General features: G+C 38.9%; 1 protein-coding gene across 2 annotated transcripts in view; it reads left to right on the top strand.

Moving 5' to 3' along the window:
• Map4k3 (mitogen-activated protein kinase kinase kinase kinase 3) overlaps positions 1–26,545 on the top strand; it is a 202,518-nt gene that overhangs the window by 81,502 nt on the left and 94,471 nt on the right. For both annotated transcript variants that reach the window (XM_004627636.2, XM_004627635.3), the window contains exon 3: positions 21,164–21,254. In XM_004627636.2, coding sequence (XP_004627693.1) covers positions 21,164–21,254 — 91 coding nt within the window. The remainder of the gene's footprint in view (positions 1–21,163; positions 21,255–26,545) is intronic.

Genomic DNA, 26,545 nt, shown 5'->3' with positions numbered 1-26,545 from the left:
GTGGGAGACATTTGGATTGAGATTTCAATAAAAACTGTCATTTCACAGTCTGGGGCGTGGTCCAGGCAGTGAAGACAAGTAATCTGAAATAAGAATGAGCACAAGAAATGCAAGGACAGAGGCCAGTGGGGCTGTGCCACTGTGAGCCAGTAAGGAATGCAAGTTGAAGTGGGGTTGAAGAACTAGGCAATGCCTAGAGTAGAAATGGCTTTGAATGCCATAGTGAGGAGGTTAGATTCCATTTGGAGCACACTGGAAAAAGTTTGAAGTTTTTAACCTGAATGTAGAGTCAGTAGAACCAACAATTCTGTCTTGTATATATTTTGACATGTCTGTTAGATATCCACCGACAGTTTGATAGATGTCATCTAGAGCTCCACAAGTTGGATTAGAGATGCAAACTTGAAGGTCATTGAGGTATAAATGGTACTTAAAGGGATTGAGATCATCTGGAGGAAAAGAGAGAAAAGTGAAAGTGAAGCTGAGGTAGAAGTTAGAACCTTGGCTAACCCCAGTATTAACAGTCTGCTAGTTAAGAACATCCCCACTCCAAAAAGAAAACCTACTCAAGAGCAAGCAACCAGTTACATTTAGCTAGGAAACATACTGGAATGTTGGATGGGTATTTTGTCATGGAAGACCACAGAAAAGAGCATTTCACAAAAACAGTAGATATAAATTGGCAGATGATGCAGGATGGTGTGAAGAAAAGAACTAAACATTGAGCATTGGCTTTAGTGAGCTTAATAGATGGAATCAGGTATGAGTAGACTGGTGAAGCTACTTAAGGAAAGAATACTAATAATAGGGGAGGGGAGTATTAGCTAGAAAGGAATCTTTGGTTTATGAAGGACTTTTTAGGGTGCCTTGTGCTAAGTATGAGTTTTTGTCAGTGGGAGTGACCAGGGGAAGAAGATTGATGTTGCGGAAGTTAATAAGGAGAACTCTGGGCATGAAGACTTTGAGAGCGGAGAGAGGAAGATAGGATCCAAACTGTAAGTCTAAAATCAGGGACAACTGGTTCATTGTAAGAAGACAGTATGAGTACATATGCAGATAAGTTGGTTTGTGATCTTATTGTGTCCATTTTCTTTTTGAAACTATAGAATGTAGCTAGCAGCCCAGCAGGAGGGCAGAAGTATGACTAGAGATTTACTAAGAGCAAAACAGGGAAAAGCATTTTCCCTCTTGGAAAATGGCAAAGTTTGTTGCATTCTGTCCTTGCCTATCCAGGTCTGTCTCTGTTTCTCATCTCAGTCTTGGTCTTAGTCTTGTCTCAGTTACTCTTCTCTCATTGCTGGGACAAAATACCCAGCATCCAAAATGAAGGAAAGAAAGGTTTATTTAGCTCACAGTGGAGGTTTCAATTCATACTCAGCTGGCTCCAAAGCAGAGCAGCACATGAAGAGAGCAGCAGCTTACGGTGATGGAAAACAGCAAAGAGCAATGGAAGGGGCAGCTGCAGCAGCAGGCAGCTCTCCTCTTTCTCCTCCTTACAATGTAATGCAGATTGCTCACCCCAGGGCAGGAATAGGACTCACACCCACACCCATGACCCCAGCATTGGATCATGAATTAATCACAAACTCTAGAAGCCACCCCAATGACTACATGAGGCTTTGGGGGGAACACCTAGACACAAACCCTAATAGTCTTGTCTGTCTGTCTATATATAATCTATGTATCTTCGCATGCGCGTGTGTGTGTGTGTGTGTGTGTGTGTGTGTGTGTGTAAAATAAACAGTAGGATTGTCTAGCATTGATAAGTGTCCACTTGAAATTCCAGTTTGAAGTGAATCTACTATTGTTCAGAGGCAAATGTAGGGAAATTAGATCGTTGGACATATATTTTGTGAGGGCAAACTTATAGACAGTTTATAGTAAAAGCTAAACATCAGTTCAGAGCCTGTGACCATGGTCAACTGCCTGTCACACAGACTCCTGGGCCCAGTTAACCTTGACTGTGTCTAGCTACTTCTTCCGTATAGCCAGCCAGATCAGCTTGACCATATCAGATTGCATTGTCTGTGGTTTTCATTATATATCTCTATCTCTATTTCTATATCTATATCTGTGTCTATTTTTATTTCAGCTTGCTTCAGCGTCTCTATACTTTGTGCCCACAACACACTGGTCCAGTTAAGGATGCTTTCAACTCTACCTATTCTTCTCAGACCCTTCCTTCCCAGAATGTTCCTGTCTAATGATAAAGAATTCCTTTTGTGTTTTTGTTTTGTTTTGTTTTGTTTCAGCAGAACTGGGGATAGAACTCAGGCCCTTGCTCTTGCCAGGGACGCACTTATTCTACTGAGGCATCTCTCCAGCCCCAACAATTCCTTTTAAGTAAACCTGTTTAAAACAGTTCTGCTTGATAATATGACATAATTCTTGTGTTCTATGTCAGCAATCATATAACTGCTATCAGCTTTGTACTTTGAGCTTGAAAACTGTATTTAAATTGAACTCAAACCAGACTCTGGGCTGATGATTTGAATTGGTTCCCATTAGCTCACTAGCATAATAAAAGTTGCCTTCTAACTTCTCAGTGCAAAGCATCTTCCATTTGGTTTGATTTTTTTTTTTCCTGCAACAGGAGTCTTAGGAGTTAAGAATGTGTTTTACTTTGTTAGTTCGTTTATTTATAATAGAATACCAGAACTTATAAAGAACAGAAATTTATTTTTCCACAGTTCTGAAGGCTGGGAAAGCCACTGAGGGCCTTCTTGACACATGCTGTCTGTGCAGGGCATGGGGAGTGGTGGTGTGGAGAGTACAGACACACACACATACACACACACACACAGAGTCCTCACATCACAAAAGGTGGAAGAGTGACCAAAAAGGGGAAAGAGACCAAATTGGGTCCTTGCCCTTCTGTACCAGCATCAATCCCACCCCTTCATGACTTAATCACCGTGTAAAGGTCCCACCTCATCATCCTGCTGCAGTTAAATTTCAGAGGAGTGGGGGATGGGGACAGACATTCAAACCATGCCAGAGTATCTGTGAAGGAGTAGTTATAATTCTGACCAGAATCTGAGCCGAGTAAGGACAGGAAGGTGGTGTGGATAGTAAAAATGCATTGGTCAGTGAGGTCAGTCTTGAGATAGAAACATTACTGGAATGAAGAGTTAACATCATTTAGCTAGGAAGAGCAGAGGTAGTGCTGTGAATGGGGTATTTGAAACAGGCTGTAGAGATGGTGCATTTCTGAAAGATAACAGAATTTAAGGGATATCCTTGAGAGTGGAGAAGGGGTGAAGTAGAAGTCATTGTAGCTAGGCAAGCCAGTTATTCGGGAAGCCTGAGTGTTTCAGCGGATCACATGTGAGGATCATCAAAAAATGAAGTAGGAGTGAAGTGGTAATGGGGGTGGGAACGATGGGCTAGGTGCTGTAGTACCCACATTTCATAAAAATTGTCAAAAATGCAGCAGTGAGGAGGGGCAAGAAGAGATATGCTGTGACTATAAGTGCTTAAGGACAGGGCTGGGATTTAGGAAAAGAATGGAGAAGTACTTGAAAGCATCATGGGTGCAGAAAGGTTGGATCCCATCTCACTGATGTTGGTGCTGCTGAGATTTCAGCCTAATAGGTAATGAATGCACCCAGAGATACTTCCTATGAAAGAGAAACGATGATATTTATACTTTTTAGTAACTGTGCATAAAATAATGTTGTCCAATCACACTTCTTGCTTAGTTGCTCAGTAAGACTTTACCACCACCACCCCTTCATTTGGCGGAGTTCGGAATATGTTTTATTTTGGTATCTTATCTGAGAGTTGTGAAGTCTAATGATGCTAGAGCTTACATAGAAGGAATGTGTGGGGGGATATGGTTAAGGATAGAAGTGTGGGCGGGCCTGGTGGCATATTCCTGAAATCCTAGCACTTGGGAAGCTGAGGCAGGAGGTTCCCTATGAGTTCAAGGGCACGCTGGGCTACAACAGGAGTTTATGGCCAGCCTGGATTACAAAGTAAGTTCAGGGCCAGCCTGAACTGCATAGTAAAACCTGGTCTCAGGAAGACAAAAAAAAAAAAAGAAAGAAAAAGAAAAAGTGAGTAAGTAGTAAAGGATGAAGGCTACAAAGTAAGATTTGCCTACTTAAATCCAGATTGAGTACTATGACACTTTCTTTTAGTCACAAAGTCTAGGGCTGCAAGCCACAGGATGAGGGTAATTAATCTATTTGTGGCTTTGTAGTTAAGTGAAATTATGACCTTCTATTCTTTTTCATAAAGATTACAGAATTTGCAGTAAGAGTTAATACTTCAATGTGGAAACCTTTGAAATTATCATTTATAACATATCAAGAAAATAATAACCTTTGCTGGAGCAATAGTCTTGAGAGGAAATTGTACTATACTGGCATGCTAAGGGGACAGACTGTTGAGCAATAATATTTGGAAATGTTAATACCCTGCTTTCAGTAATTGATGAGCTAGCAGAAGATCAACATGGAGATAGAAATAACTGTAACTGTAAACTCTAGCTCAGTGGGAGAACATTAGTCCATCATGTGCAAGGCCCGTTCTGCAGCAACACAAAGGAAAAGAGGAAAGGGAGTAATACATTAGTACAAACTAACAAGAACTAATGGACACCTGTATACTATTCCATCCGGTAGTAGCAGAATACATAATGGGGTTTATTTTGCTTTTCTAGTTTTTGAGACAGGTTCTTCCTGTGTGGTCCAAGCTGGTCATGATAACTATCTAGTCCAGGCTGACTCTCATTCCTTAGCCTCCTAAGTGCTGCAGTTACAGGCATGCACCACTCTACCCTGCTACACACTGTTGTTGAGATTTATGTTTAATAGTTTTCGGTGAAAGGTCTTGGATTTCTTTTGTAAAATGTATTTTATTTTTTATAAATTGTTATTATAATCTGAATTATTATCCATGGCCAGTTGTCCAGTGACATGCTCTTTTAATTAGAATTATTTTCGTATTCATTTAATGTATAGAATAACAATTGATTTTTATCCGCAAATATAATTTTATTTCTTCTTTTCTAGTCTAGAGTCATTTTATTCCAAACATATGCAAGAGTGGTACACTGAAAACTACAGTACATTATAATAAATGGAAGATCTAAAAAAGTATAAAGTCATTTCATGTTAATAGATTGGAAATTTAATGTTTTTAAGATGACATTATTCCCAAAACTGACTTACAGATTCAACACAATTGCTGTCAAAATGCCAGCTTGCTCTTTTGTAGAAACAGACAAGTGTTTCCTTACATTCATGTGGAAATGCAAGGGACTGAGACGAGCCAGACAGTCTTGGGTGAGCACTGTTGGTAAGCTTATGGTACAGAGAGGGACAGAGTGCAACAGAAACAAGAGGCCAGACGCTAACCCCTAACTCTCGCAGTTGGCTGAGTTTTCAGGTGGCACCAAGGCAGTGCAGCAGAAGAACGATTAGCTTCCACCCAAAAAAAAGCTTGGGACCGGGGAGGTGGCTCAGTGGAATAATCACTTCCCTGGCAAGTTCAAGGGCCTGAGTTCAATCCCGGGTTCCGCCAGAGGAAAAAAAAAGAAGAAGAAGAAGAAGAGGAAGAATTAGCATCTTTAAGAATGAGGGGGAGGTGCACCTGGGTAGCTGTGTGCAAAAGAATGACGATGGCCACACCTCCCACCACGGACAGATTAATTCAGAATAGATTATACATCTGGAGAGAGAAACTGAAAATATAAAGATGTTACATAAGGAAACACGGACATACATCTTTGTAACCTTGAATTAGAAGAAGTGTCAGTGACAAAAGAAAACAACCTGGGAGTGATAGTGCATGTCTGTACTGCTACCATTGTGGAAGGCTGGCACAGGAAGATTTCAAATTCATGCCCAGTCTGGGTAATTTAACAACTTAGCATGATCTTAAAATTAAAAAAGAAAGAAAGGACTAGGGATGTAACTCAGTGCAAATGCATCCCCTCCCCCCCACACACACACACCCTGAGTGGCTAATGGGTACATAAAAAGATTCTCAGCATCATTAGTTACTGGGGAAGTATGTTTCAAAATTGAGTGAAATACCACTTCCAAGTCATTAGGATATCTGCAGTAAAATACACAATAACAAGGATGGATAAGATCTAAAAGTAACTTTGACAGAGAGGACTAGTACTGATTTCTAACCCAGATTCACATAAGAGTTTTTTGGACACAGCACCCACATCCCTTGTAACTTTTTAGTTCATAAGAAAAAGGACACTTGTGTTTACTTTGTGATCCAGCACTGCTTTGTTTAAATTTCACCTTAGATTCACCTTATTCAAAGATTGCTGTTTTACCAACTGTGTTATTTCCTTATTTGTTGAGAATGCCCAGGGTTCCTCTAGTATGCAGTTTTCCTGAGTGCAGTGGTTCAGTACATCTGATTTTGTGAAATTTAATAGGCTTGCTTCTATGTTATTAAGCCTGATTGGGTTGAAACACAACCAATTCTTGAGACTCATTTTGAAAGAAAGTTTAAAAATGATCAAGATGAGTGCTATGTCAGAGCTGGCAAGCAGGACAGAACTCATGTATAGTGCACACATAATGTATTTAATGAGCCTTTCTTTCAAATTCTAATCTTCTTTCTTAGTGATTTAAAGTCAGAATTTTAAAAATACTTACAATTACTCATTTATGATATTGTTTGTAGCACCAATTGTTTAAACCACATCAAAGCAGACAGTTGCATGATTAAATAGGTAACTCAGGCTAGGAAGGCAGCTCGGCAGTCTAAGCGCTTGCCTGTCAAAGCACAAAGACCAGAGTTCCATCCCCAGTACCACATGCTGTGCTGGCTCTAGAAATCCAGGCACTGCTGTGCCAGCCCTGAAACTCAGTGTGGTGGTGTATGTAATCCCAGCGCTGGGGAGGCTGAGACAAGAGGATCACTCTGAGTCTGAGCTGTGTAGTGAGATCCTGTACCAAATAGTTTTAAAAAGCAAAAATTTTTTTTTTAAAAAAATAGGAAACTCATAGGAAAAACTTTTAAGTGAGGAAATCTATTTCTTCCCAACACAATGAAAGATACAGAGATAGACATTTAGGGAAATTCACAGTGGGAATATATTTTTCTTTGTCATCGTGAGACCAACATGTGTTAAATTGTAGAACAAATAAGGCAGTGATCCTGAGAATTTTCAGAAGATTTTTGAATCTTGCAGTTAATTGGAATGATTCTCAACCTGACTAACTATATATACAGACACTTGTGAACTAAGCAACTGCACTGAAGATGGCAATTTGTAATACTAGGTTCATGCTTGGAGTGCCTGTCTTTGGTGTTCTGAATACGGGCTGCTTGTCATGACATGCCAGTTGCTGCCATGCTGTCTCTCAGGTAGATGATTGTTCAAAAAGAAGGGGGTGGTGAAGCATGACCTATGGACTAGAATGTGGTTCATTTTAGAAAATGACCCATATGCAGCTGAGAAAAATGTGTATTCAGCTGTGTTTGGGTGGAACACTGTATATGTCTACCAAGTCCATTTATTTCAAGCTCTGGTTCAGTTCTCTTATTTCTTTGCTAAGTTTTTATCTGGTTGACCTATCTTTTGGACATAAGGGGGTGTTAAGGTCTCCTGTTAAGATTGGGGTATTGGATATTAGATTTTTCATGTCCATTAAGATTTGCTTTATATAGTTGGGTGCTCCCGTGTTTGGTGCATACATATTTATGAGTGTTACCTCTTCCTCTTGAATTTTTCCCCTGACCAGTATATAGTGGCCTTCTTTATTTCACTTGATCATTGTTGGTTTGAAGTTGAGACTGTCTGAGAATAGGATTGCTACCCCTGCTTTTTTCTGAGGTGCTGGGGCATGTAGTATTATGGTCCATCCTTTGACTTTCAGCCTATGAATGTCTTTATGAGTTAAATGTGTTTCTTGTATACAGCATATTGTTGGATTTTGTTTTCTAATCCGCTGTGCTAGTCTATTTCTCTTAATTGGTGAATTGAGTCCATTTACATTGATGGTTAGAATTGAGATGTATTGACTTACGATTAACGTCATTTACCTGTTGTCGTTTACTCCCTTTTCTCCTGTGTTTAATTGCTTGCCTTATTTAGTTGGTTGCTTCTGATCTCATTCGTGGAGTTCTGATCATTTTGGTCCCTCTCTAGAACATCTTTCAGTAGCCTGTGTAGGGTTGGCTTTGTCTTCATGAAATTCTTTAGCTGTTCTTTGTCATGGAAGTATTTCACTTCTCCATCAAACTTGAAAGAGAGTTTTGCAGGGTATAGTAGTCTGGGCTAGAATTTGTTTTCATAGAGGACTTGAAGTACTCTGTGCCATGCTCTTCTTGCCTTCATGGTTTGTGAAGAGAAGTCGGCCGTCATTCTGATGGGTTTTCCTCTGAATGTGATCTGCTTCTTTTCTCTAGCAGCTTTCAGTATATTATTCTTGTGCTGAATTTCTGGGATCTTGACTATTACATGTCTCAGTATGTATTTAATTGGGTTGAGGTTACTTGGCGTTCTGTATGCTTCAGTTACCTGAATGTCAGATTGTTTCCTCATATTTGGGAGGTTTTCTGCTATTACTTCTGCCCATATTTTTTAATATCATTTGTATTGACTCCTTCTTTCTCATTGATGCCTATTAGTCTCACATTGTTCATCTTTGCATCATGTTGCAGGTGATGGATTATTCTTTCTTGCATCTTAGTTGTTTTTAAGAGATCCTTTCTTAACCTTTTCACTAGCTGCAACAGCATCTTCAAGATCTGAAACTCTGTCGTCACTTTCACTTAAACGGTTTTGCAAGCTTGTGATTGAGATTTTAATTTCCTCTATATCTTTGACTCTGCTGCATGCGATCTATTTCTTTCCTGTATTGCTCATTCAAGGAATCCGTCATTTTTCTAATCTCCTCTATTTTTTTAATCAATGTCTTCTTTAGAAGCAGTTACAAATTCTTTTACTGCAGTGTTTTTTTCAGAATGGGTTTCCTCCCTATGTTTCTGTAGTTGATTGTTTACTTCAGATGCTATGAGTTCTGAGAATTCTTTTTCTATTTCAGAAAAGAATTCCACTCTGAGTTCCTCTATGTCTTTCTGCTGTTGCTTATTTACTATCGACGCTATTAATTCATACATTTGAGCTGAGCTAGTGTCTTCTGCACTTGTTCTGTGTGGGCATTGGGTTTCCTCCATATGTTTCTGCATTTGATTGTTTACTGCAAATGTTATTAATTCAGGGATTTCTTTTTTCATTTCCAATCTGAGTTCCTCTATACCTTCCTGCAGCTGTTTCTTTATTTCAGAAGCCATTGATTCATTGCTTTCAGCTGTGTGATTCCCAATTCGTTCTGTGTTAGTGTCCTCTGCACTTGTTATGGGTGGGCTTGGGTTCTGAGATTGCATTTTGCTCCTTCTCGTCATTTTGTGTAGCACTGTCTTCTGACCTTTGTTGTAGATCTTTTTTGCAGTTATAACCTTAGCACATACTGAAGTTCAGGTGCAGATCTACAAAGTTTGGATTTATCCAGCTGTGCCTGGCTTGGGTCTGGCTGCTTTGCTCAGCTCCTTCCTGCTGCTGCCCTTGGCGGTGAACCTGTTGTGCCCCTCTGGCAAGATGTTCTGCTTCTGGAAGGTTCTGTCCCCTACATTCTCTGCAGGGATTGCAGCTGCAGGGTTTCACCCCAGGCCTGTATGCCAGGCCTGAGCTGAGTCTGGAGGGGACAAGGTGGAGTAGGGGGTAGAGGCAGCTTTGCCATACACTCCCTGGGCCTGGACTAGGACTGGATCTGGGGGGTTCCCGGAACGGGGCAGAAATTCCTACTCTGTGGGTGGGGGGGGTATTACAGAGTGATGGGGGGCCTCACCCGAGGGTGAAAGAAGGTGTCACTCATGCTGCGCCTAGGCTGGGACCAGTAGGTCACACCAGCACAGGATAGCCGGAAGCTCTCCCACACACTCACTGAGCCTGGGCTAGGACTGGGTCTGGGGGTTCCTGGAACGCGGCAGAAATTCCTACTCGGCGGGCGGGATGGGGGATGTGCTGCGGAGTGGTGGGGAGTGTCCCAAGGGGGTGGAAGAATGTCTCACCCATACTGCTCCTGGGCTGGGACCAGTAGGTCCCGCCAGCACAGGGTAGCCGGAAGCTCTCCCACACACTTACCGGGCCTGGGCTAGGACTGGGTCTCTCAGGGTATTTTCTAGTCTCTGGTAGTCTGAGACAGTTTATGAGAATTGTAGTCCTGGGATGTTAGCCATGGCTTACTGAAATATTAAGTTATTTTTTTGTTTCAACAGCATGAAATGAAGTTCAGATATGATGTATTTTAAGTGTTACCATGTATCATATTAAAAGTTAAATTAAGGGTGGCCTTCAAATGCCTTTACATGGAGTATAGGTATATATTTCTATCTTTGTTTCTGAGAATATGATAGACTTAAGTTTTCCATATCCCAAGTATATGTTTTTCCTTTGATAATAGGACACTTCTATTATTATCATAAAAATATATAACTTAAAATATATATGCATATACACACACATACATATCTTGAGGCCTATCTTCTTGACAAGTATACAGTACTGTATTGTTAACTATAGCAAGAATGTTGTACTTTGGACCTCTAGAACTTTTAATCTTCCATAACTGATAGTTATGCCCACCAAACACTAAACTCCCCATTTCCTCTTTCTTAGTCTTGGTACTAAGTATTCTAACCTTTTTTGTTTCTATTAGTTTAACTATCTCATGTAAGGAGAATTATACAGTATTTCTCCTTCTGTGATTGGCTCATTTCACTTAGTATATTGTCTTCCAAGTCTATTGATATTACAGCATACAACATCAAAATTTCACAAAAAAAAAAAAAAGAGAGAGAGAGGGCCGGGGAGATGGCCCAGTAGAACAAGTGTTTTCCCTGGCAAGCACAAGGGCCTGAGTTCAACCTCCAGGTCCACAAAAAAAAAAATCTTTCTTGGTCCGGCGAGATGTATTCAGTTTCTTAGTATCCTCAACAACATTTGTTGTTTTCTGGTTTTGTTTTAGTTTTTGTTTAATGATTATCCTACCAGGTATGAAGTGAAACCTCATTGTGGTTTTTTGTTTATCTATTTGTTTTTGTATTTTAGAACAGGGTCTACTGGGTCTCACTACTAGATCGGACTCATGATGATCCTCCTGTTTACAGCCTCCCAAGAGCAGGGATTACAGGCACATACCACCATGCCCAGTCTCAATCTCCCTGTCAGTGCACCCTGGGAGTGGGGCTGGTACAGCAGGCCCAGGGATCAAACCACCAGCCCCTGCATCTGCCTAACCAGGTGCTTTAATCCACTGAGCTATTTGGCCGACCCTCTCATTGTGGTTTTGATTTGAACATCTTTCTTGTACATATTGGCCATTTGTATTTCTTGGGAGACGTTTCAGTTCAAGTTATTTTCTCATTAAAAAAAAAAAAAAAAAAATTCTTGGGACCAGGGAGATGGCTTAGTAGAATAAGTGCTTGCCTGGCAAGCACAAGGGCCTGAGTTCAGTCCCTGCTTCTGAAAAAATAAATAAATAAATAAATATAAATAAATAAAATTCTCATCATTATTAGTATAAAATTGACAAATTAAAATTGTGTATATTTATGGGTATACAATATGTTTTGATATATGTATACATGGTGGAGTGATATGATCAGGATAGGATATATCAAATACTTTGTTCACTATTCAGTGAAGTTATTTGATTGTTATTTTCCATTGAGTTGCAAAACTTCCTTACATATTTCAGATATTATTCTTTTTCAGGCATATGATTTGTAAATATTTTCTCCCACCCAATAGATTGCCTTTTTAGGGTGGTCATTTCTTTTTCTGTGCAAGATCTGAATTTGGGGCAGTCTCACCTGTTTCTGCTTTTTCTTTTTTTTTTTTTTTCCCCAATAATTTTATTGAGAAACAAATAGCAATGAGACAGTTTCAAATCCGATTAGTAGGACAGTTTCAATAATTACTACATTGCATATTGTTTTAGTGGTTATTCATTGTATAAGATGCAGACATGATATCCTGTTTACAAACAGTATTAGAACAAATCTTTCTATTCATTGAATTAAGAAAATGTAGCTGTATATCTATCCTATTTTGAATATACAGATGCAAAGTGATTGTTCATTTGTATCCCATTTTATTGGTTAGTTTGTCAGAGAAGGGTATTCCGTTGTCATTTAAATGTTATAAGTGCATGAATTCATCAAAATATTCCAATATAGTCCAGTGCTCTATAATAGTAGTGGGTTTTCTATAAGACTGGCAATGTCAGAAGTTGTTTATTTAGGCCTTTTACAGATCAACATATTTAATGGCTTTATTTTTTATAGTTCATTTTTATACTTTTCTGTTGAATGGTTAAGACCAAGATAAATCAGGACCTATATAACCAGAAATGTAGCTTTTGTATCTGATAAACTTAGTCATATCCCCTCAGAATTTATCCTGAAACCCTGTACCGCGTTTTGTAGATCCTTTGTGAGCGTCCACCATGTGAATTAGTCACGGCCATTGCTTGACCAATGTGCTCTCTGTGAAAACCTGAGTACATGTTTTCTCTCCATGTGACTCTCCTCAGGCACACTCTACATCATCAGTCACATTCCTCTGTGGCCCCATAATCTCTTTGATCAGAAAATTTGGGACACAGATGAGTTACATGATGTTATAGTACACGTTCTCCTATGTCCTGAGTCTTCACTGAACTTGAAAGGCTAGGGCCAAAATGTTGGCTGACCTTGCAGCCCTCCTTTTTCTCTAATTTTTAGTCTGCAAATTTAGGTTGTTAACCCTCCAGAAGAGAAGTTTGTTATTACCCTACAACCTAGGCAGTTGAGCTTAACCTCACTGTCTGAATATCAAACATCTTAGGCATGACATGAAACAGGTATTTTTCATCAAGTATCGATATGTTAAACTTTAAGTCCCTACAGAATATGACAAAAAAAATTAAAAAAATAAAAATATATTTTAAAAATAGGAATAAACAATTACATATTTTTAAATAGAAGTTTAGAAATCTAACCATATACATTTGGAGCCCTAATGTTTTTTAGTTCTTTATAAATTCTAGCGTTGTACCAGCCCAGTCCCACAACACCCCTTTTCCTGTCTCCTGCATTCATTCACCACCCTCTTCCTCTCTAAACAAACATCTACCCAAGAGACAGCACGGCAGCAACCAGCGTGTCCTGACAAGCAGCATGTATTCAGATGAGCAGAGTGACAGGCACTCCAAGCATGACCATACTATTACACATTGCTGTCTTCAGTGCAGTTGCTTAGTTCACAGGTATCAGCATATATAGTCAGTCAGCATGAGAATCCTACCAATTAACTGCTAGTTTCAAAAACCTGCTGAAGATTCTCAGGGATCATTGTCTTACCCATATTGTACATATAAATGTACGGCTTTGCCCCTGTCATGTTTCCTAGCGTTTTTCCTTGCTCTCTGTTCACTGTCTAATCCTCAAGTTCTCACTTTCCTTTTAATTGTGTATACCTTTCTATTTGTATTTCTTCTTTTGATTTCTTATACTAGGGAGACTATGATATTTACACATGTGGGTCTGGTTTATCTCACGAGTATATCTTCAAGTGGCATCCACTTAAATATAAAGGCTTTGAGTTTATCATTCTTTATAGCTGAGTAATACTCCATTGTATAAAAATACCACATCTTTTTCATCCATTCCTCAGGTGACAGGCATCTTGGTTGTTTCTAAGACTTGGCTATCACAAATTGTGCTGTTATAAACATAAGTACGCATGTATCATTATGATAGGACATTTTCAGTTCCTCCGGGAATATTCCCAGTAGGGGAATAGGTGGTTTGAATGGGATTTCCAGTCCTAGTTTTTTAAAGAGTCTCCACACTGATTTCCATAACAGTTGCACCATTCTACGTTACCACCAGCCGTGGAGAAGGGTTCCTTCTTCCCCACAGCCTCTCCAACATTTGTTGTTGGGTGATTTCTTTATGATAGCCATTCTTTCTGGGGTGAGATGGTATCTCAGTGTTGTTTTAATTTGCATTTCACAGATGGCTAGTGATATGGAACATTTTTTCATATACTTACTCGCTTCTTTAATTTTATCCGCTGAGAAGTGTGTGTTCATCTTGGATGGCCATTTCTGGACTGGGTCTTTAAATTTTGGAGCCCTAATGTTTTTTAGTTCTTTATAAATTCTAGAGAGCAAACCCTTGTCTGAATGTTTATTAGTCAAGATTTTTTCAAAGTTTGTGAGTTGTCTTTTCACTTTGTTGGTAATTTCTTCTGATGTACAAAAACTTCTCAGTAAGAAGCGGTCCCAGTTGTTAATTCTTTCCAGTGTTACCTGTGTGATTTGACTTTTGCTCATGAACTCTTTGCCTATGTCTTTACCCCTATGTCTTCAAGAGTTCCTCCTACTTTCTCTTCCAGGAGATGTACTGTTTCTGTTTTAATGTTTAGATTTTTGTTTGTTTGTTTGTTTGGTGTTTTTGGGAAACAGGGAGTTGAACTCAGGCCCTTGCACTTGCCAGGCAAACACTTATTCTACTGAGCCATCTCCTCAGCTTAATACTTAGATTTTAATCCTTTTTGACTTTAGCTTAGTGCATGGTGATAGACCTGGGTCAAGTTTTAGTTTTCATCATATAGAGAGCCAGTTTTTCCTGCACCATTTGTTAAAGATTTGTTAAGGCTATTTTTCTTCCAGTGAGCATGTTTGGCCCCTTTCTCAAAGATAAGGTGGCTGAGTGTGATCGTAGAGTCTTCTGTGTCTTCTAATCTATTCCATTGACCCTCAGGTCTATTTCTTTGCCAGTACTGTGCTGATTTTATCACAGTAGCCTTGTAGTATAATTTCAAGTCAGGAATTGTAATGCCTCCTGCCTTCTCTTTATTGCCCAGGATTGCCTTTGCTATCCTAGGTCTTTTCTGGTTCCAAATAAATTTTAGGAATGATTTCTCTAACTCTGTGAGGTATGTTGGTGGTAGTTTGATAGGGATTGCATTAAATCAGTAGAGCAATTTTGGGAGTATGACCATCTTCACAATGTTGGTTCTTCCTATCCAGGAGCATGGAATATCTTTTCATTTTCTGAAATCCTCTACAATCTCTTTTTTCAGAGTACTGTAATTTTCTTTGAAAAGATCTTGAACTTCTTTAGTTAGATGAATTCCAAGGTATTTCATTTTCCTCGGTGCTATTGTAAAAGGTATTGTTTCTATAATTTCCCTGTCAGTTGTTTGTTATCTTTGTAAAGGAATGCTATTGCCTTTGGGGTATTGACTTTGTATCCTGCTATGCTACTGAATTTGTGTATTAATTCTAGTAGCTTCATGGTGGAGTTTTTTGGGTCTTCTGAATAAAGTATCATGTCATCTGCAAATAAGGATAATTTAACTTCTTCTTTACCTATTCTTATTCCTTTTATTTCTTTTTCTTGTCTAATGGCTTTGGCTAATGATTCCAGAACTATATTGCATAGGAGTGGTGATAGAGGACATCCTTGTCTTGTATGAGATCTGAGAGTAAAAGATTTCAGTTTTTCCCCATTTAGAATTATGTTAGCCATGGGGTTTTCATAAATGGCTTTTATCAGATTGAAGTAGAGGCCATCTATTCAAATTTTTTGTAGGACTTTGAACATCAGTGAGTGTTGGACCTTTGTCAAAAGGCTTTTCTGCATCAATTGAGATGATCATGTGGTTTTTAGTTCTTGCTCTATTGATATAGTGTATTACATTTATAGATTTTCGAATATTGAACCATCCTTGCATCCCTGGGATGAATCCTACCTGGTCATGGTGCATGATCTTCTTGATGATTTGCTGTATTCTATTTGCTAGGATTTTATTGAGGATTTTTGCATCTGTGTTCATGAGGGAGATTGGCCTGTAGTTGTCTTTTTTAGTTGTATCTTTTCCTGGTTCTGGTATCAGTATAACACTTGTCTCCAGGAATGATTTTGGGAGGATTGCTTTCTTTTCATTTTCATTGAAGAGTTTGAGGAGTATAGGGATTATATCTTCTGTAAATTTCTTGTAAAACTCAGCTGTGAATCCATCAGGACCTGGACTTTTCTTTGTCGGTAGGTTTTTTATTACATTTCATACTTCATTGGCTGTTATTGGGTTAATGAGAGTGGTTATATCTTCTTGATTCAGTTTTGGTAATTTGTACCTTTCTAGGAATCTGTCCATTTCGTCTGTGTCTTCTGTTCTGTGAGAGTAAACATTCCCAAAGTAGCTATTGATAATCTTCTGAATTTCCACTGAGTCTGTGGTGATTACACCCTTTCATTCCTTATTGCTTGTATTTGAATTTTTTCTTTCCTCTTTTTGATGATGTTAGCTAGGGGCCTATCAGTTTTATTTAATCTTTCAAAGAACCAGCTTTTTGATTCATTAATTCTTTGAATTGTTTTGTCTTGATTGAATTAATTTCTGCCCTAATCTTTATGATTTCTTCCTGTCCTTGGGCCTGAGTTTGGTTTGCTCTTCCTTTTCTAGATGTTGGAGGTGAAGCATTAGGGTGTTTATTTGTTCCCATTCTGTTTTCCAAATGTGTGATTTCACAGCTATAAGTTTCCCTCTGAGAACTGCTTCATTGCATCCCATAAATTCCAGTAAGTTGTGCTTGAATTTTCATTGAATTGTAGAAATTATTCAATTTCTTGTTTAATTTCATCCGTGACCCATTGGTTGCTGAGTAGGGTGTCATTTAATTTCCATGTATTTAGTGGGGGGGTTCTCATTTCTTTTGTCATTTATTTCCAATTTCATTGCACTGTGGTCAGATAATATGCATGGGATAATTTGTTTTCTTGCATATACTTAAGCATGACCTATGAACTAGTATGTGGTCTGTGTTAGAGAATGACCAATGTGCAGCTGAAAAAAAATGTGTATTCAACTGTGGTTGGGTGGAACACTCTGTATATGTCCACTAAGTTCATTTGTTCCAAGCTCTGGTTGAGTTCTACTACTTCTTCGCTAATTTTTTGTCTGCTTAACCTGTCTTTTTGGGATAAGGGGGTGTTAAGGTCTCCTGTTAAGATTGGGGTATTGGATATTAGACTTCTAATATCCATTAAGATTTGTCTTATATAGTTGGGTGCTCCCATGTTTGGTGCATACATATTTATGAGTGTTACCTCTTCCTCTTGAATTTTTCCCCTAACCAGTATATAGTGGCCTTCTTTATTTCATTTGGTCATTCTTGGTGTGAAGTTGAGACTGTCTGAGAACAAGATTGCTGCCCCTGCTTTTTTCTGAGGTGCTGGGGCATGTAGTATTGTTTTCCATCCTTTGACTTTCAGCCTATGAATTTCTTTATGAGGTAAGTGTGTTTCTTGTATACAGCATATTGTTGGATTTTGTTTTCTAATCCACTGTGCCAGTCTATTTCTTTTAATTGGTGAATTGAGTCCATTTACATTAATAGTTAGAATTGAGATGTATTGACTTACGATTGACATATTATTTACCTGGTGTTTTTTGCTCCTTTTTCTCCTGTGTTCAATTGCTTGTCCTATTTAGTGAGTTCCTTCTGTTCTCTTTCATGAAGTTCTGATCATTTTGGTCCCTCTCTAGAACATCTTTCAGTAGTCTCTGTAGGGTTGGCTTTGTGATAGTAAATTTCTTTAGTTGTTCTTTGTCATGGAAGTATTTCACTTCTCCATCAAACTTGAAAGAGAGTTTTGCAGGGCCTAGTAGTCTGGGCTGGAATTTGTTTTCATAGAGAACTTGAAGTACTCTGCACCATGCTCTTCTTGCCTTCTTGGTTTGTGAAGAGAAGTCGGCCATAATTCTGATGGATTTTCCTTTGAATATGATCTGTTTCTTTTCTCTAGCGGCTTTCAGTGTATTATTCTTATGCTGGATTTCTCGGATCTTGACTGTTACATGTCTCAGTGTGTTTTTGAGTTGAAGTTATTCGGCGTTCTGTATGCTTCAGTTACTGAATGTCAGATTGTTTTTCTCATATTTGGGATGTTTTCTGCTATTACTTCTGCCCATATTCTTCTTATGTCATTTGTATTGATTCCTCCTTTCTCATTGATGCCTATTATTATCACATTGTTCATCTTTGCATCGTTTTGCAAGTGGTGAATTATTTTTTTCTTGCATCCTAGTTATTTTTAAGAGATCTTTTCTTACCTTTTCACTAGCTGCACCAGCATCTTCAAGATCTGAAACTCTGTCTTCACTTTCACTCACAGTTTTGCAAGCTTGTGATTGAGATTTTAATTTCCTCTATAGCTCTTTGACTCTGCTTCATGTGACCTATTTCTTTCCTGTATTGCTCATTCAAGGAATTCATCTTTTTTCTAATCTGTTTTTTAATCAGTGTCTTCTTTAGAAGCAGCTATTAATTCTTCTTCTATATAGATCTTTTCTGATCACGTTTCCTCCATATGCTTCTGCATTTGATTCTTTATTTCAGATGCTATTCAGAGATTTCTTTTTTTTTATTTCAGAAGTTATTTCTGATCTGAGTTCCTCTATACCTTTCTGCAGTTGTTTCTTTACTTCAGACGCTATTAATTCAGACATTTCAGCTGTGTGTTTCCCAATTTCTTCTGTGCTAGTGTCTTCTGCACTTGTTCTGGGAGGGCTCGAGGCCTGAGGTTGCATTTTGCTCCTTTGTCATTTTGTATAGCACTCTTCTCTGACTTTGGTGTAGAGCTTTGGTGCATTTATAACCTTAGCACCTACTGAAATTCGGTTGCACATCTATTAAGTTTGAGTTCATCCAGTTGTGCCAGGCTTGAGTCTAGCTGTTGTGTTCAGCTCCTTCCTGCTGCAGCCATTGGAAGTGAACCCGTTGTGCCTCTCTGGCAAGACGTTCTACTCCTGGATTAGTTGAGTGTTTTTGACCCCTAGTCTCTCTGTGAGGACTTCAGCTGCAGAGTTTCACCCCGGGCCTGTATGTCAGGCCTGGTCTAGGTCTGGAGGGATCCAGGGGGCACAGAGGAGCACGGAAACTGTCCCACACACTTGGTGGGTCTGGTCTTGGTCTGGATCTGTGGGGTCCCAAGAGTGCAGCAGAAGTTTTTACTCGTCAGGCTTTGGGGGGGTTGGGTTCCGGAGGGGTGGAGAGGTCCCAAGGGCGCAGCAGAGAGTCTCACTCATGTGGCATGCTTGGGTTTGGTCCAGAGAGGTCCCGCGGGTGCAAGGGAGCCAGACGCTCTCCCATACATTCGCTTGGCTTGGGCTGGATCTGGGGGGTCCCGAGCACACGGCAGAAGTTCTCACTCGGCAGGCTTGTGGGGGGGGGGGGCTCCGAAGAGGTGGAAGGGTCCCAAGGCTGTGGCAGAGGGTCTCACTCACGCAGCGTGCCCGGGTTTGGTCCAGAGAGTTCCCATGGGCCTGTTTCTGCTTTTTCACCTGCACTTGTATGTGTTCTACATGTAAGTTTGCCTGCCCCTCAGTTCACTTTTGGGAGGCCATTCATCTTCTGGAAAGATGAATTTTTCACTGCAGTGTCTAAAAATTGCTTTCAAGAAATCCTAAATTATCAGAATTGAAAAAAGTTTCTAGAGATCATCTAGTTTACCCTTCTACTTTATAGTATCTCAGTTCCGCATGCTAGCAATTTTTTCTTGAAGTTGTTTATCTATAGCATATATATCTCATGAGCTTTGAAGAAAACCACTTAAGTCAGTTATTCAGTTTATTTGGACTACCAATGTATAACACTTCTCTTTTGCTAAGTTTACACTTTCATTTACCTTAAAATCTGAATTGTCTCCTGTCCCTATAAAATATTGCATTGAATTTGGCCCTTGTCATACAGAATTGACTTAATAGGAAAAAAATATGCATTTTGACTCAACAACAATTCATGAAAAAAGTTGTAGTTGAAGGCAAGCTTGAGTAACCCTAGCACTTGGGAGGCTGAGGCAGGAGGATGGCTGCAAGATCAAGACCAGCCTAGGCTACAGAGTGAGTTCCAAGCCAGCCTAAATTACATAGTAATTTAGAGTAAACCCTGTCTCAAAAAACAACCCTCCTCCCCCCAAAAAAGTCTCTAATATTTTGAAAAGAAAAAGAGTTATAAGCTATTTACTATATAAATATGCTAATAATTGGGTAAAATTAACCCAAAAGCTAATGGGTTCAATTTATAGTCATCACAGTGAGGAATCATATGTTATCGTAGATTTATTCAGTCAACAGTTCTTTCTGTTATGCATTAGGTGCTAAGATGCAGGTACAATTAAGATGTAGTTCTGTTTTAGTAATGCAGGCTACTTCAGTTTGCGTGTGAGCTCTTCCCCTACTCTCGTCCTGCCCAGTCTCGGATGCACCACATTTGCATTTCCTGCACTTCTCTTTCTCTCCACGACAGGTGTTCTTTCAGGGCTGCAGCATGTGACTCTGCTATAGGATTGCCTGATCCTGTTTTGAAGAATTTGGACAGGGAACAGGAGAGAGACTATTTGCTAATTGTTTGACCAGTCACAGATAGAAGCCATTGTGCATCCCAACACAGTGGGAGCTAAGCACTAAGTACAGGGTAGGCCTGTGTATGTGGGCCATCTGGTAACCCGGTACTGCTGATGTACCTTTCAGCTCTACCAAGGGCCTGTGGAAATTTGACACACTCAGTGTATAAGGAGTCCTGCCCTAACTTTAAAGTGAACTACTTGTTAGCACAAAAATTGAAATAAATATTATTTAGTAATATAGGAAAAAGTAATGTATGTTTCTTGGTGATAAATTATTCTGATTCTAATGTAGAGCTCATTTTTTCTAGGAACTGTTCCACATATATTAACTCAAGGTTTACATGAGCCCTATGGGATAGGTTATTACTATTTTACTGAGTAGGAAATTGGTACAGAGAAGTCAAGTAACCTGCCCAAGCTTACACAGTATAATGGGAATAGGGTTAGAATTTGAATGCAGAAAGTCAGGAGCCAGAGTCTATACCTTGAATCACTGTGCTATGCTTGAGAGACTTTGACAGAAAGTCACACTTTCTCTCAAATCAGGGCTAACATTGTTATTGAAAGTAAAGGTAGTAACTTATTGGTTGTGCTTTTTTTAATAACTCAGTAATTATACTCATTCATCAGTATAATTATCTTATGTTTTAAAATAAATGAGCATTTTGAAACTTCACTTATCTACTAAATAATTAACATGCCCTTTTTTTTACTCTAGGGGAAGACTTTGCAGTTGTACAACAAGAAATTATTATGATGAAAGACTGTAAACACCCAAATATTGTCGCTTATTTTGGAAGCTATCTCAGGTACATTATTTGTTTCCCTTTCAAAAAGCAGTAATGATTCTATGACCTAATTAATTGAACAAAATAAAGTTAGCTTTAATTCCATGGTGTACTTCTCTTCATGTTTTGAAGGTAGGATATTTTCACATAATGTGATACATTTACTTAGGGCCTATATCTTAATTTCATAGCCAGTATCACAGTCTTGGGACTTTGAAATTCTGGATGTGGTTTCAGTGAGGAAACTGGCAAGGAAAAAGTAACCTTTTTTATGGTGAATCTTTTCATGGAGAAGTAGAGGTTCAAATGTACCCTTAGTTGCCCCTTATAGACACAGAGGAATTCAGTCAGGAACATGTTTTCTTGTTATGTTTTTGTCTGAAAGTTTCTGTATGTATTTTCTGCTTCTAGCCTCAGAAGTGTACACCTCATCCCTTTTCTTCACTTTGTCCAAAGGAGTAGAAACTATAATTATTTCATTAATTTATTCTTCTAGGTTCTAAAACAATCTTAGAAAGGCAATGGACTTGTCCCCTCTTGTTCTGTTTGGGTAGGACCCAGAGAGGTTCCCTGTGTTGTTTTCCATAGCGGTTCCCTCAGGGGAAGGTAGGTTTTCTGCAAGGCCTGTAATTCCCAGCTCTTGGGAGCCTGAGGCAGGAGGACTTTCAGCCTAAACTATATGGTGAGGCCCTATCTCAAAACAAAACGCAAGCTTGCTTTACCATCCACTTCTATATACAGCTGTGGGTCTTAACACTGTTACTTAGTTGGTTTTTAGTTTCTTCTAAAAGAAAGACTGGAGAAAGTGTTACAAACAAAAACAGATCTTTCAGTTGAGATCCACTGTACTGTAGCAACAGGTTTTTTTTTTCTTCTTTTTGTGACTACAGCATTTTATAACAGATCTATGCAAAAATACAAGGAAAATGGACAAATATAATTTGACACTTGACAGAGTTGTCTGTCAGGGAATAGCTTACCTAATGAATTTTTCTAATAGATCATAAGCATATAATTAAGTTCTACAAGGCTATTTTATAGCAGGGTAGCTAGGTAATGGGGGTGGTGTGGGGGTCCTGGAGATTGAACCTGGGATCTTCCCTCTGTGGGTTACCCCAAGCTACTTTATTACTTTTGAGATATTATCTTGCTGAGTCACTGAATTGCCCAAGTTGGGCTTAAATTTGTGATCCTCTGGTCTCGGGTTCTCAGAATGTCAGAATTGCAGGCAAGTGCCACTGTTTCACTTCTTGAAGAGATTCTGAGATTGAACCCTATAAAACAGAAGTAGTGCTATGGAAGTAAGAGGGAGGGGACAGGAGAGAGAACGAAAGGTTCCTTCTAAGTGTTCTTTACCCCTATATAATTTTAGGTCTAGGCTAAGAAGGTTGATGCATCCTTCTCAAATTTAATTGTTAACAACTTGGAAAACCAACAAAAAGTCTTTAACAGATAAGCTTTTAGATCAGATCCATAAAGTTAAAAGTTTTATTTAGATCAGGTATTCCAAATCTTCAAAATAGAGTACTAGTTTAGATGAGCATGATTTGTCTCATAATAATATATTTATAAATCATCATCATGTATATCATATTATTTCACCACCATTTAGAAAAGGTTTTAACATTATTTCTTAGTTTATAGAATGCTGTCTTCATTTCTAGAGATGTCAAATTAGATAAAACCAAGTCCTTGCCTTTAAGCAGCCTGTAATCTAGGAGAGAGACAGAGTAAATAGTAGTAACAATATGCTAGCTTCACTAATAATGGAACATACAGCCCCGAAGTGCTGAAGATAGCAGGAAGTAGGATTTGTCCAAGCAGAAGATTTAGAAAGCTCTGTGAGTGAATTATTTCCCAAATACTGGTAAAAGATTAGTAGACATTTATATGCGTAGGTCAGAATTTCTGGCCAAGAGAATGCATGCATGAAAGTATTTCTCATGAAATATACAAGAAAAATCTAATAGCTTCATATAGAGTCTGAGGGTGTAATTGCAGTAGGTGAGACTAAAGATATAGGCAGAGGGAACCTTTGATGTCTTAAGTGGGTCCTATTGAGCATTCCTGTTGACAGATTAAAGAGGTAATACGAGCTTCTGGGGAGATAGCTCAGTGGACTAAGTGCCTGCTTAGGCAAGGGTAGGGACAAGGTTTCAGTCCCTGGTTTTGATCCCCAGTATGGCCTACAGCAGGCCCCACCCCTGCTGAGCCAGACGACAAGATGGGGCATGGTAGCACAGGTCTATAATCCCAGTGCTGGGGAGGCTGAGACAGGAGGATCACTACAAATCCGAGCTTGTAGCAAGATCCTGTACCAAGTACATAAAAAAAATAAATAAATATAAAGAGAGATAATGCATTCTGTGGAGGATGCATTTGTGGTATGGGTGATTGAGACAAGGAGCTCAGTTGAATTTGTTGCAGTAAGTTTATTTTTGTAATCCACGAAACAAATGGTGAGCCCTACAGTTCTATAAAACTGGAATTTTTTCTAGAGGACTGGGAAGGAAAACAAAATCTTTTTATAAAAATTAAATATGTATATTTATAACAGAATCTTAGCTGAACTATGTTAATAAATATCTTTTTTGGGGCCGCTCAGCCCACCTTGGGGTGGGCTTGCGCAGCAATAAATATCTTTCTGAATGCTTAGATATGAGGATAAAGGTTACAGTTAAGGCAGTATTTTATTCAGTCATTTGTTTCGTACTGAGAGTTGAACCTAGGGGCACTGTACCACTAAGCTACATCCCCATCCCTTTTTAGATTTTTGAAACATGGTCTCACTGAAGTTTCCAAGATGACTGGGAAACAATATTAAAATATTTTATATTTACAGAAAATTTCAAAGATTATAGAGAGTTCTCTGCATATATCCTTTATTTCTCTTTCCCCAATGTTAATACAACCACGGTAGTTCGTCAGAGCTAAGAATGATACTGTACTGTGAGCTTAACTAAGATACTTCATTTGAAATTTATTGGTTTTCTGCTAATATCTGCTTTTTCATGTTTTGAAAGGAATTAGGACTTCAGAAAATGCTAGGAAGCACTGAGGATTGTTAAGTGTAGTTATAGAGAAATAGGTCACCTTGTGACCAGACAACGTAGCTGCTCCTTATTGCTAGAGGGATGCAGACAGAAGAGTTACCTACTTTTCAAAATGTAAATGTGTATCCATCTAAAAGCTGACCAAAACATTTTAAATTTGACTCACTATTAAATAAATTATCCTATTTTAAAATACCTAGTGATTATTAAACATTTTATTTTTCACATTGATGGTTTAGGTTGAGTGTTGAGTTATTTTGATGTATATAGTGGTAGTCATTGGTTAGTGCTTCAGTCAGCAAGAAAATCCTCAGGCCAGGGAGATAGCTCAATAGCAAAAGTGCCTGCTTGGCAAGCATTAGGATCTGAGCTTGAGCCCTGGTATCAAAAAAAGAAAAAAGGAAGGAGGGAAGGAGGGAGAAAGAGAGAAAACAAGAGAGAGATGAGAGGCGAGAGAGGAGGGGAGGGGAAGGAAGAGGGAGGAGAAGGGAGGAGAGGCAAAATGAGAATCATTAGTAAAATATTAGGACCAGATGTCCTTTAGAAGATGACAAGTTGTGTTTCTATCAGACAGCCACTAGTTCTTAGTTAACTTGGTCACAGTTTGTTTGACATAATTTGTATTTGGGAAAATTTATAAATAATAGTTTGCTCAATTGGTTTCAAGTCTGTGATGTGTTACAAAGTGCAGGGAGATTAAAAACTTTGTGTTAGCAGTAAGGCTTTCACATCAAGAGACAGAATTTTAGTTTTGTGCACTCCAGGAAATATTAAGCTGGAAAATTTCTTACTTTAGTTTTCCATTATTTAGGAGATAGAAATTTTTTCAAAATAAGGCAGAAGAATTTTAAGGATTTGTTGGCTGGGGAAATTAATCATTGTACCTTAGTGATTAATTTTGTTCCAGATCAGATACCCAGGGAGAATGATTTTATAGTTTGTTGGCCTACTTAAAATTGAGTGAGTGATTGAAAAGGACCAAAAACTAAGACAGATTTATCCTCACAGTAGAGCCATTCATAGAACAGATGGGATCATTTTTCTAATAGATTGAGTATTTTTGGTAATGCTAGACTTTAACCAAGTAGAATGCTATATTTCAGGCTTCTTAAATCTTTAATATATTTATTTTCTGCCTCTAAGCTGAAAATGTCATTTTACTGAGAATGAATAGAAAATTACATATTTCAACAAAGGGAGGAAAGGTAGAGGCCAATTCAAGTAGAAAAAATTGCGGTAGTGTGTAAGAAAGTGAAGAGATTACTGTGTCCTTTTCCCTGCCAAGAATTGTTTTCAAACTGGAAAAGAAGGGAAAATTATTAAGGTGGAGGACTGGCCAGATAGCTCAGCAGACTAAAGCGCCTGTGCAGGCTGAGTGTGGCGGCTGGTTTGACAACCTGTGTGCCGTGCCAGCCCTGCCCCGGGGTGTGCTGAGAGGGCAACTGAGGCTGGGCGTGGTGGCGCGCACCTGTAATCCCAGCACTTGCGAGGCTGAACACAGGGTCCCTACAAGTCCGATCTACGTAGTGAGACCCTGTAGACCCTGTAGACTCTGTCCTAAATACTGAAAAAAAAATTTAAAGTGGAATTGAAGTATAGATCAGAAAGGAGATAATTACACAGCAGCTAGTAATTTAAAAAACTTAACCTTTTAAATTTATATAAATTATATTATTTTAAAAATTTAGGAAATGGATTTGTCATCCCTTGTTGGTAAATGTCTTTTTACACATAGGTTTCAAAAATTAAAGATCAGCAATGACCAATTTTCAAAGAAAAGGAAAAGGTGATTTATAGAAAATACAGACAAACTTGAGGCAAGTCATTCCTTGTCAGTATTTAGGATAAATTATAAATCAGATAATTAAACACTTATAAGAAATGATTAGGACTTGGGGAGGTAGCTTGGCACCTGCCTGGTAAGCACAAGGACCAGGGTTCAATTCCTTGCACTGTATGCCTTGCAAGCCCCAAACTCTGGACACCCCTGCTTGCCACCAAAACCAAAACTGGGCATGGTGGTGCATACCTGTAATCCCAGCGCTGGGGAGGCTGAGACAGGAGGATTGCTAGGAGTCCAGCTGTGTAGCGAGACCCTATGCCAAATAAACAAATAGATAAATAAACAAATAAATAAATAAAAGATTTTTTAAAAATTTAATTAAGTGATTTAGGGGCCGGAGAGATGGCTCAGTAGAATAAGTGCTTCCCTGGCAAGCGCAAGGGCCTGAGTTCAATCCCCGGTTCCGCAAAAACAAA

Source organism: Octodon degus, unplaced genomic scaffold (assembly GCF_000260255.1).
Source record: "Octodon degus isolate 3935 unplaced genomic scaffold, OctDeg1.0 scaffold00020, whole genome shotgun sequence".
Taxonomy (NCBI): Eukaryota; Metazoa; Chordata; class Mammalia; order Rodentia; family Octodontidae; genus Octodon; species Octodon degus.
This window is presented reverse-complemented; position numbering and strand designations above follow the sequence as displayed.